Here is a 17,309-nt window from a genome sequence, read left to right on the forward strand (position 1 = left end):
TAAGAGAGATCTTTTCTAATCCCCTTAATCACGTAGCTGCACGCTCCCGAGGAGTCCAAACACTGATAGAAAGGAATCTAGACCATTCCAAGACATCCCGCGGCCCACAAAGGGAGATCAAGATACTCAGAATCCTTCCATCTGAAAAAAGCCTTCAAAGGAGTATCCTATTCCTCCGCAGGCTCAGGGCTACTATCGGGTATCAGTATCAGGGATACCCAGAAGAAGGAAGCTAATGGCCATGAATGCTAACTCCCTCAGATGGTCAAGAGTGTATCTTGGTCTCACCCAGCCCTGAGGGCACGGGCTCCGTCTCGCCCAACCTCAAGGACACGGGATCCGGGTCACCCGACCCCAAGGGCGCGGGCTCTATCTCGCCCGACCCCTCGGGCGAGAGCCCCATCATGTCTGACCCCGAGGGCAAGGACCCCACCTCGCTCGATCCTGAGGGTGCGAGCTTCGCCTCTCTCGACCCCTCAGTCATGGACTCCGCATCGCCTAACCCCGAGGGCATGGGCTTCTCCTCGCTTGACCCCTCGAGCGTGGGCTTTGCCTTGCCCAACCCCAAGGGCGCGGGCTCTGCCTCGCTCGACCCCTTGGGCACGGGCTTCGCCTTCCCTGACCCTGAGTGCATGGGCTCCGCCTCGCTCGACCCCTTGGGCGCGGGCTTCGCCTTCCCTGACCCTGAGTGCACGGGTGTGGGATTCGCCTAACACGACGGAGGTCCGTACCGCCCCAACCACTACAGGTCTAAAAGTATGAGTCCAGGGTCAAACTGCTGACGCCAGAAGGGGAGCAGGTGCGTCTTGACGTGACCCACGGCCACAACAGGCCATGTCTGAGGACGCACGTCACCAGAGACTTGGGATCTTCTCCCTCTCTCACCTGTTTATAACCCCTAATACAAACCAAGTGTCGGTAACAGGAGCAGCAGCAGACTGGATGTAGGGACGTTCTGCCCAAACTAGTATAAATCCTTGTGTCCTCTGAGCATAGCCATCCGGGTCAGATGCGCAAACTAGAAATTTACTAGCTAGTGATCCGAAACACCGACACCTACTATCTCCATTTCAAATGGTAAGTTATTCTTCCCCTCAAAAAATGGTAAGTTATTCTTGCTTTTTTTATTACGTAGTTTTTCCATGTATCTAGAGATAATGCTAGAATGACTTATAATTTGGAATGAAAGGGATATGTCGCACCCGGTTTTAAGAACAAAACCAGATACACACCATATGTGAGCCCAGGAAGTCAAATCTCACATATAGCTACAAATAAGGGTAATATCAATAGACAATGCTCAATATAACATACTTAATATAAAGATTATAACCTTAGACAACAAACAGCGGAAAGACAACTCCGATCTTCGGGTGAAGACTCCAATTCCATAGGGACTACTGACTGGTTGACCACAAGCCTAACTCCTTAGACTAGCAATCTAGTACCCATCTAGGATTTTTATCCAAAGTATAGAAAAGTAAAGGAAGCGTAAGTACATATCGTACTCAACAATATAACATGGGGTTCATGAGGCTCAAAAGGTTGACATTGGTTTACTGTGATTAGCTTTTAATAGGTCATCTTTTAAAGCAATTGAGTAACAACGAATTTATCATAAGCCCATAAACACATGATCAGGTAAATATGAATAATGATTAGCATAAACAATTAACCATTAGTGACCATCTCTATTCCATAAGGGTTTCAAGGCCACTCGTGTCCATGAGCACGACTAATATACCAGTTTTACACTCTGCAGAGGTTGTACACTTTCATTGTAAGTCGTGATTTACCCTTTCACCCGAGGTGATCAGCCTCTTGACCCACTACCATGGAAGGTCGGTAGGGTTCACTATGAAGCCTTTCAAAGGTTCATCTAACAAGTTAGGGCCGCTAAGGTTTCCCCAATAATAAGCATGAACCCCTCTAAGGAGTGACTAACAAAAGTGCACCCTCTTGGTAGGCCAAGATCATACCTGTTAGAGCCTCTCTTGCGCCATAAAGGTAACCACTAATAACCTAGAAAAGGTCCTCATACTGAGCTAAAGCCAGAGCCATATATCCCTCACAGTTGTACTGTAAGTCCTAGATGATCACTTACAGATAAGTCCTTAGGGAGAGGAATCTAGAGCATTTAGAAAGTAGCTAAACACTCCTAGCCCCCTGTTTCCATATTGCTAAAAAGCATCTTTTAGTGTTTATTGCATATACCATTAGTCAAGTTACAAGATCATGGTTGTAGTTGAGCACTAGCGAAGCTACCCAATGCAATAACCCAAAGGCATCAAGGTACAAGTATAAATTACTAGGAAATCCTTAGTGGTAGTCAAGATAGACACATGCAGCATGAATTAAATGATTAAAGGTGTATAGAACAACAAGGAAGATCCTATGCTATACTTGCCTTAAACTCAGATCAGATCTTCTTCTGGTCCAAATCTTCCAAGAACTGCTTCTAGACTCACCACGTATAGCTCACCGATTGGACATGATCATAGAACACCACACAAGCATCCAAACAGACATGCATAACATACATACATAGCCATATTAGAACAATACACCAACTAGTGGAAAAAGATTTGAAACAGATCTACGAATTGCTACGGTCCTAACGTAATTCAAACGGCTCAAATCGGAGTTAAAATGATAAAGTTATAGCCTAAACAAGTTTGATGGCATTTCTATAATTAAATGAACTCAAATTTGAATTTAAACTAATTAATTCTGAATTTTAAATGCTAACGGGACTGCGGGTACTAATACTCCAAACTATAGGGGCTAAAACGAATAAAAATAGGACTGAAATGTATTTCTTTTGAACTGATCTGGACTGCGGGTTGATTTACTAGAAACCTAGGGACTAATTCGCAAAATGCCCGGCGGGTCGCAGATGACTGCGTCACCGGTTGACTAGGTAGCCACATGGCCGCACTGTGATTGGCGCAGGTGCACCACGTGTGCGTGGGCGCGTGCTGACGCAGCACCGTGGGCCGAGTCCATAGCCGCAGTGGACCGGTTACACATCCAAATGGTACGGCTAATCCTGGCCGTCCACGCGAATCATACCATTCACCACGAGCAAAAATGAAAATTTTCTATTTTGAAATGCCGGCACCAGTTTACTCATCATATTATTTCAGCATCAAGCAGTCAGATTTGCATCTAGTCTAGAATCTAGAAATAACTAAAGCACGGGAAGCAATAGGGGCATAGAAGCAGCCGAGCCGACTTGTTCAGCGGCCAAGAAGTCACCTCACCTCCGTGCGGGCTCTCTGGTCGGCCAGAGACTTCTTCTTCTTCTTGCTATTGGAGGACGAGGAGGGCTGCTTCTTCTTGGACGGCGCGGGCGCGGAGACCTCAGTGGGCTTGGCGGCGGAGAGGTGCTGCTGCGTGCTGGAGGACGGATCCTGGCAACGGATGGAGATGCGATAGGGCTCGTGGAATCACTGTTGTCGCCTGCCGCCGCCTCTCAGCTCTCGAGGACCCGCCCGGCCGCCACGCCCCTCGACTGCGACTCTACGAGGGAGACGCAAAGGGCAGAATCCGTTTCCAGAATCCTCGGGCCTATCCTCTTCCAACGATCCTTCCACCGACTCGGGCCATGTGTATAGCCCAGCCCTTCTACAAGCCAATCCGGTCCAACTCGACCCTCTTGTATACATGGCCCATAGACGATCCGTAGAAGTAGGCCTGTGAGTTGGGGGCCCTTTTGGCTCTTGGGCTTACATGATCCATTCCCAGGCTTACTGGTGTGGATGATGGAAGGCACCATGGAAGTGGACCCTCTACCTGCTGACCCTCCGGCTCCAAGGGTTCATGACTTCTTCCCAGCAGCCGCAGCTAGCAGTGGAACTCATGGTAACTCCAACTCCAGTAGTATATATCACTATGATTGAGTCAACATTAATGTTTCCGCGCGCAAAGAGCACGGAGATTCAAATAAACGAAGTGTTGTTAGTTTGTATTACAATAATTAGTATTGCAAATGTGTTTTATGTCAATTTTTTACATTTATTTGTAGTGCTTCAGGACGACCTGTAATTTTATATTACACTAGATAATATCCCAGCAGCCCAAGCATTCTGGCTACAATTAAAATTTGAAACTGAGATTGATGAAACGATTTACGTCATGCAAAGCCAGCATGTATTTTACAGGACATTCAAGTGGAAAAAAAAATAAAGAGCCAATCTTAATCCACGGGACATGGAAAATAAATAAAAATCCTTTCACAAAAATGAGGAACATGTACTTCATTGTTGGGCTCATGACGGTGTTGTTGTGCGGCTCGACGGCCCAGCGGTAATCGGACAGCAGCCAGCAGGGCCCGCTCCAGGAATCGCACGTCCTCCAGGCTGCAGCCCGCCTCAGCCTCCGCGAAGTAGACGCCGTCGGCGGTGCTCGTATCTAATGGCTACTATAGGTGATGCTTCTGTTATGCTTATTAAGTGGAGTTTTGTCAGTTTCGGAATGCCATTTTCCACGCGTCGTATTAATTGATTTGACAGGAGATCGACCAAAAGTCATGAGTAAACGCGACGTAGTGACACTCTAAATTGCGTCCATGTCACGATGGTACATGCACAAGGGGATCCATGTCACGAGTGTACATGCATAAGGGGATCCACTCTAAGCAGCGACGGCGGGTTCTGCAGCTGGGAGGGGGTGACATGCGGGCGCAGGCACCGGCGCGTGGTGGCGCTGAGTCTGACTTCCCATGTGCTCACCGGCGTCTCTCCCCTGCTATCGGCAACCTGTCATTCCTCAGAGCTCTCGACCTGAGCGACAATGGGCTGGAGGGCACATCCCTGCAAGCCTCGGCTGCCTGCGCCACCTCCGGCGCCTGAACTTGAGCGACAACGCATTCTCCGGTGAGATCCTCGCCAACCTGAGCTCCTGCGCTAGGCTAACGGTCATCTCCCTCCAAAAAAAAAAAAAAAAACAGCTCCAAGAGCGCCTGCCCTCGGAGCTCGGTGGCAAGTTGACGCACCTTGAGGAGCTCACGCTATGGGGCAACAACTTCACTGGCACCATCCCAGCATCGCCAGCCAACTTATCCTCGCATAGTAGCCTGGAACTCGCGCTGAACCAACTGGACGGCACTATACCGCCTGACCTTGGCCACATACTGGGCCTCCAGACTCCACACTCCAGTACCTCGCGCTTGCTTTTTACTACTTGTCAGGCGAGCCCCTGGTCTCACTATACAACTTATGTTTGTTGGAAGCATTGCAAATTCAGCAGGGAAACATGTTGCATGGAGGCATTCCTACCAGCATCGGCAGCAAGTGGATCCTTGCCTATGCTGAAAACCAGTTCACCGGATCCATCCCTGTCTCACTCTCCAACCTCACTACTCTTGAATTACTCGACCTCTCACGGAGTAGGCTCAGTGGATATGTGCCTCGCAGACCCGGGGACACTGAAGCCCTGGAACGTCTATGCTTGTACATCGACGACAAACTAGAAGCAAACCAGCAGGGGTGGGTGGGAATTCATCAGTTCCTTGTTTTTTTTTTGTACTCGCAAACAAACAAAAAAAAAACTGCAGCCGGCTCCAGTATTTAGTGATTGGCCACAATGCTGCTTTCGTAGGGCAGCTCCAAAGTTCAATTGTGAATCTCTCAGTGACCTTGCAAGCCCTCGCGTTAGATGAAACTGGAATCTCAGGAAGCATCCCATCAGCCATAAGCAACTTGGCTAGCCTTGAACTCCTTGGTTTGTCCAATACTTCCATATCTGAAAGGGTCCCTGATAGTATCGGCAAGCTAGGAAGCTTGGTTCAGCTACGTTTGTACAACACTCACTTGTCAGGCCATACCTCATCTATTGTAAATCTCTCACAGTTGACTGTCCTCAAGGCATACAATTGCAACCTAGAGGGACCAATTCCAGCGACCATAGGTAAGCTCAAGAACATGTTTCGTCCTTGATCGGTCAAGGAACCGCCTGAATGGTTCTATTCCCGTGGAGAATTTCAAACTGCCACTCCTTTCTAGGTTCTTAAACATATCATACAATTCATTACCAGGTCCCCTTCCTTCTGAAGTCAGTAGCATGGGGAATCTTAACAACCTGGTTCTTTCTGGGAACCACTTGTCAGGTGAGATACCAGATGGTATTGGAGAGTGCACCGTGTTGCAAGGACTTCGGTTGGACAATAACTCATTTGAGGGGAGCATACCAAAATCTATAAACAAGATAAATGGTTTGATTGCACTCCCTGTCCATGAACAAATTGTCTGGTACCATTCCCATAGGCATTGGTAGCATCCGCAACCTGCAACAGTTGTATATGGCACACAACAACTTGTCTGCGACCAACCCCACAGTTCTGCAGAATTTAACATCATTGTTAGAGTTGGACCTATCCTTCAATAATTTGCAAGGTGAAGTGCCAACAGAGGGAATTTTCAGAAATTTGACTTACTTGGCAATCACCGGGAATAATGAGCTCTGTGGTGGAATACCACAGCTTCATTTAGCCCTGTGCCATAAAAGTTCTGCAAAAAATGACAGAAAAGGGCGCCTGAAAGCACTTACAATAGCTTTGTCAGCATTTGGTGGGCTCTTATCTTTAGCTCTTGTTATTCCATTTATTCAGTTTTTTCTACAATAAACTTAAGGAAAAGTATAAGAGCCTACTCCAACCACAAATAATTGAGGAACAGTACGGAAGAGTTTCTTACCGCACATTAGCAAATGGAACAAATGGGTTTTCAGAAGCCAGTCTGCTTGGTGAAGGAAGCTTTGGGGCAGACTATAAATGCACTTTCCCCGGATGAAGGAACTATTGTAGCTGTGAAGGTTTTTAACCTTGAACAATCTGGATCTTCTAGAAGTTTTGTGGCTGAATGTGAGGCAATGAGAAGGGTTCGTCACCATTGTCTTCTAAAGATTATCACCTGTTGTTCAAGTATCAATCATCAAGGTGAAGAGTTCAAGGCACTCATTTTTGAATTCATGTCCAATGGCAGCTTATATGTTTGCCTTCATCCAGAACCTGATATGCTCAATCCATGCAATACTCTCAGCCTAACACAAAGACTCAATATTGCTGTCAATATCATGGATGCTTTGGACTACCTTCATAATCACTGTCAGCCACCAATCATTCATTGTGATCTTAAGTCAAGCAACACCCTTCTTGTGGAAGACATGAGTGCACGAGTAGAAGACTTTGGCATATCAAGAAACTTCCAGAAAGTGCTAGTAAAACCCTGCAAAATTCAAATAGCACAATTGGAGTAAGAGGCTCCATTGGTTATGTTGCTCCAGGTAAATTTTAATTGTTATTTTTGGTATTTGTTAATTATTCCTAGTTCCTATATAAACATGGTGTGCTGAATTTTCTTTTGGCACAATCAGAGTATGGTGAAGGTTCTTCTATCTCAACTCAAGGTGATGTTTATAGCCTCGGCATATTACTGCTTGAGATGTTTACTGGAAGGAGTCCAACAGATGAGATGTTCAGCGGTTCACTGGATTTGCACAGGTTCTCACATGATGCTCTCCCCGCAAGAGTACGGGAGATAGTTGATCCAACAATATGGATGCACACAGATGCCTATAACAGTACTACAAGAAGTACAATAACAACAACAAAAACAACAACATAGCCTTTCAGTCCCAAGCAAGTTGGGGTAGACTATAGTTGAAATCCATCAAGAGCCCCAAGTCACGGTTCAGGCACTTTACTAGCTGCTTTCCAAGCACTCCTATTCAAACATAGATTTCTAGGTATATCCCAAGCTTTCAAATCTCTTTTTATTGCCTCCCCTATGTCAATTTCGGTCTTCCTCTACCTCTTCTCATATTATTAACTTGGCTTAGGACTCCACAATGCACTGGTGCCTCTAGAGGTCTCCTTTAGACATGGTCAAATCACCCCAACCGATGTTGGACAAGCTTTACTTCAATTGGTGCTACCCCTAGGCGATCACGTATATCATCGTTCCGAACTCGGTCTATTCTAGTGTGACCACAAATCAATCGCAACATACACATTTCTGCAACACTTAGTTGTTGAACATGTCGAATCTTTGTAGGCCATCATTCTGCTACATACAACATAGCCAGTCTAATTGCCGTTCTATAAAACTTGCCTTTTAATTTTTGTGGTACCCTCTTGTCACAGAGAATGCTAGAACCTTGTCGTCACTTGATCCACCCTGCTTTGATTTTATGGCTAACATTCGCATCAATATCTCCATCCCTCTGTAGCATCGATCCCAGATACCAAAAGGTATCCTTCTTAGGCGCTACTTGACCTTCCAAACTCACATCTCCCTCCTCCTGTGCAGCTCCGCCAAAGTCGCATCTCATGTATTCGGTTTTAGTTCTGCTCAATCTAAAACCTTTAGACTCAAGGGTCTGCCGACATAACTTTAGTTTCCTATTTACTCATGCCTAGCTTTCGTCCACTAACACTACATCATCAGCGAACAACATACACCAAGGGATATCCCCTTGTATGTTCCTGGTAACCTCATCCATTACCAAGGCAAAGAGATACGGGCTTAAAGGCTGACCTTTGATGATGTCCAATTTTAATCGGCAAGTAATCTGTGTTACCATCGTTTGTTCGAATACTAGTCACAACATTGTTGTACATGTCCTTGATGAGGGTCACGTACTTTGATGGGACTTTATATTTGTCCAAAGCCCACCACATAATATTTCTTGGTATCTTGTCATAAGCCTTCTCCAAGTCAATGAAAACCATGTGGAGATCCTTCTTCTACTCTCTAAACCGCTTCATAACTTGTCTTATTAAGAAGATTGCTTCTGTGGTTGACCTTCCGGACATAAAACCAAATTGGTTTGTTGATATCTATGTCGTTCCTCGTAGGTGCTGCTCGATGACTCTCTCCCATAGCTTCATAGTGTGGCTCAACAACTTAATTCCCCGATAATTAGTACAACTTTGGATATCTCCCTTGTCCTTGTAAATCGGTACCAATATGCTTCTTCTCCACTCCTCAAGCATCTTGTTCGATCGAAAGATATTGTTGAACATCTTGGTTAGCCATACTATAGCTATATCCCCGAGACATCTCCACACCTTGATTGGGATACCATCAGGGTCCATCGCTTTGCCCCCTTTCATCCTTTTCAAGGCTTCTCTGACCTCTGATTCTTGAATCCTCCGCACAAAGCACCTATTACTATCATTAAACGAGTCGTTCAGCTGAACAGTGGTGTTCTCGTTCTCACTATTGAACAATTTATCAAAATATTCTTGCCATCTATGTCTGATCTCATCCTCCTTCACCAAGAGCTGCTCTCTCTCATCATTTATGCACTTGTCTTTCTATCGCGAGTCCTAGCCATCCTATAAATATCCTTCTCTCCTTCCTTCGTACTTAAACGTTGGTACAGGTCGTCATAGGCCCGCTCCTTTGCCTCACTCACCGCTCATTTTACAGTCTTCTTTGCCACATTGTACTTCTCTATGTTATCTGCACACCAGTCATGATACAAGCACTTATAGCACTCATTTTCCTTAATAGCTTTTTGCACATCTTAATACCACCAAGTGTCTTTCGAGTCGCATCCGCTCCCTTTGGTCACTCCAAGCACCTCTGAAGCAACCTTCCGAATGCATGTTGCCATCTTCTCCTACATGTTGTTTGCATCGCCTTCATCCTTCCAAGTGTCCTCTTCAATGACCTTTCCCTTAAAGACTTTGATGCCTCCCCTTCTAATTTCCACCACTTCGTCCTAGCAACCCTAGCTTGTTTGTTCCCACGAGCTTGCACCAGAAAGCAAAAGTCAGCCACCACCAGCTTGTGTTGAGCGACCACACATTCTCCAGGTATCACCTTACAGTCCACACATGTTCGTTTATCCCTACTTCTTATAAGGACAAAGTCGATTTGACTAAAGTACTGGCCGCTACTAAAGGTCACTAAATGAGACTGTCTTTTACGAAAGAAAGTGTTAGCTATCATCATATCAAAAGCTATAGCAAAGTTTAAGACTTCCTCTCCCTCCTGTTTCCTACTACCATATCTGAAATCCCCATGAACCACATCAAAACTTACACTTGATGTACCTACATGGCCATTAAGATCACCTCCTATAAAGGGCTTCTCGCTACTAGGGACAACTCTAATCAAGCGATCTAAGTCTTCCCAGAAAAGCTGCTTAGCACTCTTATCATGGCCTACTTGGGGGGGGGGGCATATGCACTAATTACGTTTAAGACCATATCACTAATGACAAGTTTAACTAACATGATCCTATCCACTTGTCTTCTCACCTCCACCACACCATCCTTGAGGCACTTATCAATCAAAACTCCTACTCTATTTTTATTTGAAGTTGTCCCTGTGTACCAAAGCTTGAAGCCGGTATTGTCCACCTCCTTTGCCTTCTGCCCCTTCCATTTAGACTCTTGGACGTATAAGATATTTACACGTCTCCTAACCGTTGTGTCTACTAACTCTCTTAACTTACCCGTAAGGGACCCTACATTCCAGCTACCTAAACGGATCATAATTGACTCGACTAGCTTCTTTACTATTCGCACCCGCCGAAGTAGGTGTGAAGGCCCTTGCTCATTTTGCACCACATCCGGGCGCCGATGTGGCGTGCCACTAAGGATGCGACGACCCGATCCTTGCTCATTTGATACTGTGCCTAGATCGCGACACGACGCGTCACGGGGGTGACGACCCGGCCCTTGCTCATTTAACACCATACCCGGGTTCCGACATGGTGCGTTGCTAAGAGGGTCACGCCCCAACAGGATTCTTTTGGGTTTCATCTCCATAAAAGTGGCTAAGTTTTTACATTGGCTTGCCGCGCCTAACACAACCCTCCTCCTTTACCAGGGCCTGTAACCTGCTATGCTGGGACACCAAATGCGCCCCACCATAGACGGAGTTAAGAATTGCTTGGTTTCTATGGTTTCTCTTGGAATATCTTGCTTGAAGAAACAACCTAGAGAGCGGATAGCGATACAGGATGCAGCAATTGAGATGCATGCTATTAGAGATTCATTTCTCAAGTTTACCGGATCTCAATTTCTGGAGCATGACCTAGCAACAATTCCACAGTGAATATTCCATAACAGTGAAAAATAGGACTGAAAATGCTGGGCAAGATGCCTGCACGTAATTGGTCACTTACCTGAAACAAATTGAAGATATACATGACAACATAGGACTGAAAATGCTGGGCAAGATGCCTGCACGTAATTGGTCACTTACCTGAAATAAATTGAAGATGTACATGACACTTCAGCTCTATAATTCTTTCCTGGACTTGTTTACATGAGATTTATGCAAGTATAAAGGACATTTAGAAAATGTATGAAAGAAATAAAGAGTTTACATGTTATCTATATCTGTATGGCACATGCTTGTAGAGAATTCAGTAACATGTATGTATGAGTCAAAATACAATCAATGCTCTGGAAAGTTCAGATAGCACGATTGGAATAAGAGCTCCTTAGGTCTAGATAACTCAAGTTACTGTGTTGTCTCCTGTTGTTTGCTCCATGGTACAGATAACCTTTGCAATCTGTTCTTTTTGTAGTTTAAAACCATATGGTGTTTGGATTAGCTTCACTTTGAGAACTATTATAATCATAGAGTCAAATTTTTTTTTGTAAAATGCATGCAATTTTCACCTCCTTAAGACATGTAAGAGCATATCCAGCAGGTCTCCTAAACCCATCCCTACCCTACATGTGAGGGGTGGAGGTAAAAAATCACAAGTCCAGCAGGCCTCAGAGAGTTTCCCACGGACTCTGGAATGATTAGGATGCCTTTTCCACTTAGAAATAAGACATGAATATGCTCAAGCTTTCTGAAAATATTCACGTTAACTGACTTGAAGTTCTTGTTATTGAAAATCAGGAAGCTCCACATGCATTTATGTTCTTCTATAGCAGGTATTTCTTCTACAGTACTGTTGATACTTAAGCGCCACAGATTCGGCTGAGCTTCATTCTTTTCTGCATTCATGAATAAGGAATGATACCATGTCAGATATAGCTCAAGCGACCTCAACAGATCGTGCATTGTTGAGATAGCTTTATCCACAAATTCTGGTTTTGGTTGCAGAAGATTCCTCCTAATTAGTATTCTTCAGCAATCTCATGAAGTGAGTACTTATGATCTTTCCTCACAAAACCTTCAGCAGCTCACCATTAAGCAACAGTGTTACAGCCAATAGCAAAATTTGGAGGCAACAAAGCACACCATAGGAAGCACTGCTTAAGTTGAGGGGGTAAAATATAGGGTGCTCCTAGTTCTTTGGGAAGTCCATGGATAGACCATTTGCTATCTCAGATGCTCTCCCACTCCGCTTTTGTTCTTTTAGTTGATAGGACACCAGCAACAACAGCGATATAATAAGGAACAAGTTCACGGCAGGTCAAACAGAAGCACTAATAATATAATATACTCCAGTGTGACATCATCAAAGTGTTAAAGTAAATAATCTGGGGAGCAATTCATATTTATACTAGCAGCACTAAGAATATACTACAGTGTGAGATCTAGACCTCACCTGAATGAAATAAATGCAGCATCGTTTGATCCAGTCTAGTGAGTAAGCAAAGATGCTTTGTCGTAAACTGGCTCAAATGTAATCCCAGGTGTCTGGATTGAACCTCAAGCTCATCTAGGACTAGGCAGTACTATCTCCAACAAGCAGTGACGAATCCAGAAAAAAAATTAGGAGGGGCTGAACAAAAGAATAAAGATTTTTTTATCTTCTCTTAAGCTTAGCCCCTCCTACCTAATACATGTATGCATAAAATTTTAAGACAGGGCTTAGAGAAACTCCACGTGCTCAGTGTGGGTAGGGGGGGCTGAAGCCCCCCTAGCCCCACCGCTGGATCCGTCCATGCCAACAAGACGTTCTTGTCCATGTTGCAATGCTTGCTAATGTCCTGTATCACTTATTCAGATCAGGGACATATAACATGAATGATGCTTCTGAGATCTTATAGCCTCAGGAGTACTTGTGATTTTGACAGCAAACTCATCATAACACATCAATCTACATATATCGTCCTAATTAGCTAGGATCATCAATGAAAACCACCCTGCAGTGAGATAGGCAACTAGCCCTGCTAAAATAGACTGAAAACCAGCCCGAACCCACACCTATCCATGCCCTCACTTCTTTCTCAATGTAACCAAAACAAACCATTTCTCAAACTTAAGCATCCAAATCAGAGAACCAGTCCAAACCATCGATTTAAGCACTGAACATATAAAACACTAATATTTACATACAAATCATCCTCCTTTTTAGTTTTTAGAGGCATATGCCTTCCTTCCATTCTGTCCAAAATGCTTCACAAAAAATGAATCTTCTCTCATGTTGTCGCACAAGCTAAAAATCCATTCATGTAAAAAAGAAAAATTCAAAACCCTTATCACCATCATAGTAGTATGCTACTACATAATACGAGGTATGAGCTGCGGAACTAGCTATGTCTTTCATTAGTTAATACTTAACAGCAATGCTCTTAAGGTGCTAAGGTGAGGTGTGGTGTGGTGATCCCCCCTCACAATGACAATGGTTAAATACAAAACAAACTATATGAGTTGATTCAAAGGTTCAGTTGTCAACTATCCATGCGACAATGCACAAAAGAGGCCCAAGACGGATCATGACAATTAGAAGTAGCATGCACATATTCAGCAAACATATAAGCTAGATGGGTCCTGAGCACACACTTTTTTCATGAAGGAAGGATTTTATTAATTCAAGATCATTACATCAAGTTGATACAATAATCATGAACCCACTTGGCCACTGTGACCTCTGAATAAAAGCACACAGCCTCAAAAGATTATTACAAGCACATACTTAGGAACTAATATAATCCTGATGCTGCTATATCACATTGACAAGTCTTCGATCAATCTGTCGAGAGACAAGACCTACCAAAGACAGCAGATAGCAACAGATGATCAACCAGAATAATACATATACATGCTATAACTGATTAGCGATGCAAATATGAAAGGAAAGTGACGCTATGGTAAAAGGGTGTGCAAACAAAATGTCCTTGTATGTCACAAATTATAAGGTTGCATTCTGTAATTGATGTGGTTATCATAAGCCAAGAACAAACTAGCTGTAGTGTACTAGATTCGAAGGAAGAAGCTAGAGGTTTTCAGTTACCTCTAATCAAGAATACTGCAGGACATCCAAATGCAAGATACTCCTAAATGCTACAGACCACACAGATGCAATCACAATTTGCTGCATGGCACGCCAACATCAGATGTCCTAACTTTCTTCTCAACAACCTTTAAGAGCTCTTTCACTACTAGCTGGGTGACTTCTCATCAAGCACTATTGTAGTTCCATTTACATATCTCCCTGCAAACTACATTACAAAATATGCCAAATGGCTGAGTTTCCGGTGAATGCTAAACCATTTCTCTGTTTTATTGATTCCTTCAGATACATTGTTACACCTAAACCAGCAAAAGAAATCACAATTCAGAGTTAACTAATCATAATAGCTCTGTGGATTTTCTATTTGATATAACCTTCAGGGAAGTGGTGCACAGCACTCCCGGTTAACGCCACAATAATCCCACCTCATATATGTCCTGATTTGTATGATGTTCTCTCTCTTTTGGGGCAATCATATCATAGGCAAGTTAGGTGGTCATTTGTGGGCTACTGGCGTGAGATGGTGCTCAGGGCCAGGATAGAAGCTCGTGAGATGGCAAATGCAGTGGGTTTGGTAGCGATTCTTGCTCTGGTGCAACTAGTTGTGGCGTCCATGGTGGCGGGTGTCTAGCGGGATGGCTGCGGCCCATGCAGGCCGGCGCAGCAGCGACAGGTCATGCTTGCCTATACTTGTCGATGTTGCAGAGTTCTCCTGCTAGCAGCGGCTCACTGCAGTCGTTGCCTTGGTGGCTGACCTCGCTTAGCAACGCTTCGTTCAGTAAGACAACGGTGGCCCGGGACGAGGCGGGGACGTGGGGTGAGGGACTTTCAGGCGAAGGCTTTGCTCGGCTCACAGCCGATGTCGGCATTGGTGGTGTTTTGGGGTATCGGTTGAAAAACCTTGTGCCGGACTTCCGGTCAGCACTGGCGGCGTCTGTGGATGTAGTTCTTACTTCCTGGAGGCATCACTGAGGAGCAGGGCCGTCCCACAAATTTCATGGGCCTTTGGGCCAGTAAGACACTAGGGGCCGGTAATGTAATATTTGAATAGGACGATTAAAGTATATAACTTGTAGCATATATTTAATTCTTCTTGAAAAGGTAACAGTACATCAAAAAAGATAAAAAAAAACGACAAAATAACTATGATGGTTACCTCAAATAAAACTACGGTGCTTCAGTCCGCAAACACGCACTCACGATCGAGAACGAGAATACGAGCGGCCGCCGCCAATTGGTACGCACTGTTGTCTTACCGGCGTATGGGCTAATAGCATCTACTATACAGTATACACATGGGTACCCTCATGGGCCCCCAGCCTCATGGGCCCATGGGCATCGCACAGGCTGCCCACCCCCATAGGACGGGCCTGCTGAGGAGAGCCCTCCCCCGTCGTGATTGTTGCTGCAGTTTGCTGGTTTGGCATCTGTCTGATGCTACATTGGTGGTTTTGTTGGTGATATTTCTTTGTTTTGGTGGTTGTCTTTTCTGTTGTAGCCGTTGTGGTGACTTTTTTGTTGTTCTATGTTTACTGTATGTTACTTCTTCTATACATCAATATATGCCCAACAAATTTCTTGTCAGTTGCTTTTTTAGAAGAAAAAAAAAACTATCAGGTACAAACAGAAAGCAGGGGAGGAATACTCTACTCGAATAGTCATATGTAGCAAATAAACATCAAGTGCTTGCTCCTAACAAAATGCAGGCATCCTCAGGACTGGACGCAATCTATCTTCAAAACAGAGCAATCTCAAGGATGCATAGGAAACTTGTTTCACCCAGGCAGCAAAACTAAAGAAAGGCAACCAAAATTCACGAGCGCATCTGTGCCGAACTTGTGTGGTTAATGATCTCCTGGATTATTGACGATTAAAAACAAAGAAAAATCATATTTGGGATCACTAGTCAGAAAGGAACCAACTTATGGCCAGAATGCAACCCAATGTCCCATCTTTCTTTTAGTTGGTATGAAGAAACAATCCAAGGTGGATCCAAAGAAAGCATCAAGAAAAGGATAATGACAAACATTACATAACAAATACATGGTTGTTAGTTTTCTACTTTGACTGATCAACCAAAATGTTTCCATACCTTTGACCTTACAGGTTGTACTTGAGATGAATGAGGCTCAGCCTAGGTACGTGAGCTTTTTTTATGTGTTTGCAGACATGTTTGATATGCTAGATATGAATATGGAAGGGGTGGGTCTCGTGAGTAGGTTGTTTTGTAGTCACTAAAAATTATGAATTAGACGATAGATAAATCTGGTTTGGATCCATAGTCACTTGTACTATTGTAGTTGTATCAATAGATACCAGACAAGTAAAGGGTCGAGATATCAGACACACCTGGTTCTTGGAGTGCTGGATGACAAGCTTGAGATCCAGCACAACATGGTTCCACTGAAGGTCCCAAATCTTTACAGAGAATCCTATATCTAAATCACAAATTGCATTAGAGTACCATGAAGAACTTACACTGCACGATAAGTGATGTTGGAAACACGAGGAAAAGAATCAATAACAGCCAACTGGCTCTTTGTCAAGGGCGTCCATGCCCAAGACAGCAGGTCCCCGGCTACGGAGCTCGTAGCCTTGACTGGTAATGGCGTCGGGGTTGTTGCCCGGCTGCTCAATGGTGAAGGAGGTGAGATTAGGAAGAAGAGAGAGGATTAGGGTAGGTAATTCTTGCTTAATCCCAAGAGTGCCGATTACATGGGTTATATAGGCCCGTGGCCTGCTAATAAAAAGGAAACAAACTCCTTTATTCTAGCAATATTTGATTGTCAATCTGCATGCCTGCATGCCTAAATCGGCTCCTGGATACGTGGCCGGCGTCGGTACTGGACGCCCCACATAACATCTCTCCCCCCCTCGACGAGCAGCTCGTCCTCGAGCTAGAATGTGGGGTATCGGGTGACGAAGCTGTCGAGGTCTTCCCACGATGCTGATGAAGCGTGTTCGCCCTTCCAGTGAACGAGCAGCTGGCGAACACCACGGTTAAGGCGAGCGCGCATGACACGGTCGGGCTCCGGGACCGCCGCTTCGTGGTGGATCGGTGGTAGGGCCGGTGGTGACGGCGGGGGCGGGCCGACGAACTTCTTCAGGAGGCCGACGTGGAAGACGTCGTGAAGGCGGGCGCGATCCGG

At 44.7% G+C, this 17,309-nt stretch overlaps 1 protein-coding gene and 1 pseudogene across 1 annotated transcript; both read left to right on the top strand.

The window, feature by feature from the left end:
- Positions 1 to 245: 245 nt before the first annotated feature.
- LOC136454314 (uncharacterized) lies at positions 246 to 713 on the top strand. The gene has a single exon (XM_066454772.1). It carries the CDS (start codon positions 246 to 248, stop codon positions 711 to 713), a length of 468 nt encoding a protein of 155 aa, XP_066310869.1.
- A 3,865-nt stretch (positions 714 to 4,578) lies between these two features.
- On the top strand, positions 4,579 to 11,072 carry LOC136454315 (probable LRR receptor-like serine/threonine-protein kinase At3g47570; annotated as a pseudogene).
- Positions 11,073 to 17,309: the final 6,237 nt, after the last annotated feature.

The sequence above is a fragment of the Miscanthus floridulus genome, chromosome 5, assembly GCF_019320115.1.
Source record: "Miscanthus floridulus cultivar M001 chromosome 5, ASM1932011v1, whole genome shotgun sequence".
Classification (NCBI taxonomy): domain Eukaryota; kingdom Viridiplantae; phylum Streptophyta; class Magnoliopsida; order Poales; family Poaceae; genus Miscanthus; species Miscanthus floridulus.

Bases quoted from the DNA above. Each gene is read 5' to 3' on its own strand.
- LOC136454314 (XM_066454772.1), top strand. From the start codon at position 246: ATGCTAACTCCCTCAGATGGTCAAGAGTGTATCTTGGTCTCACCCAGC.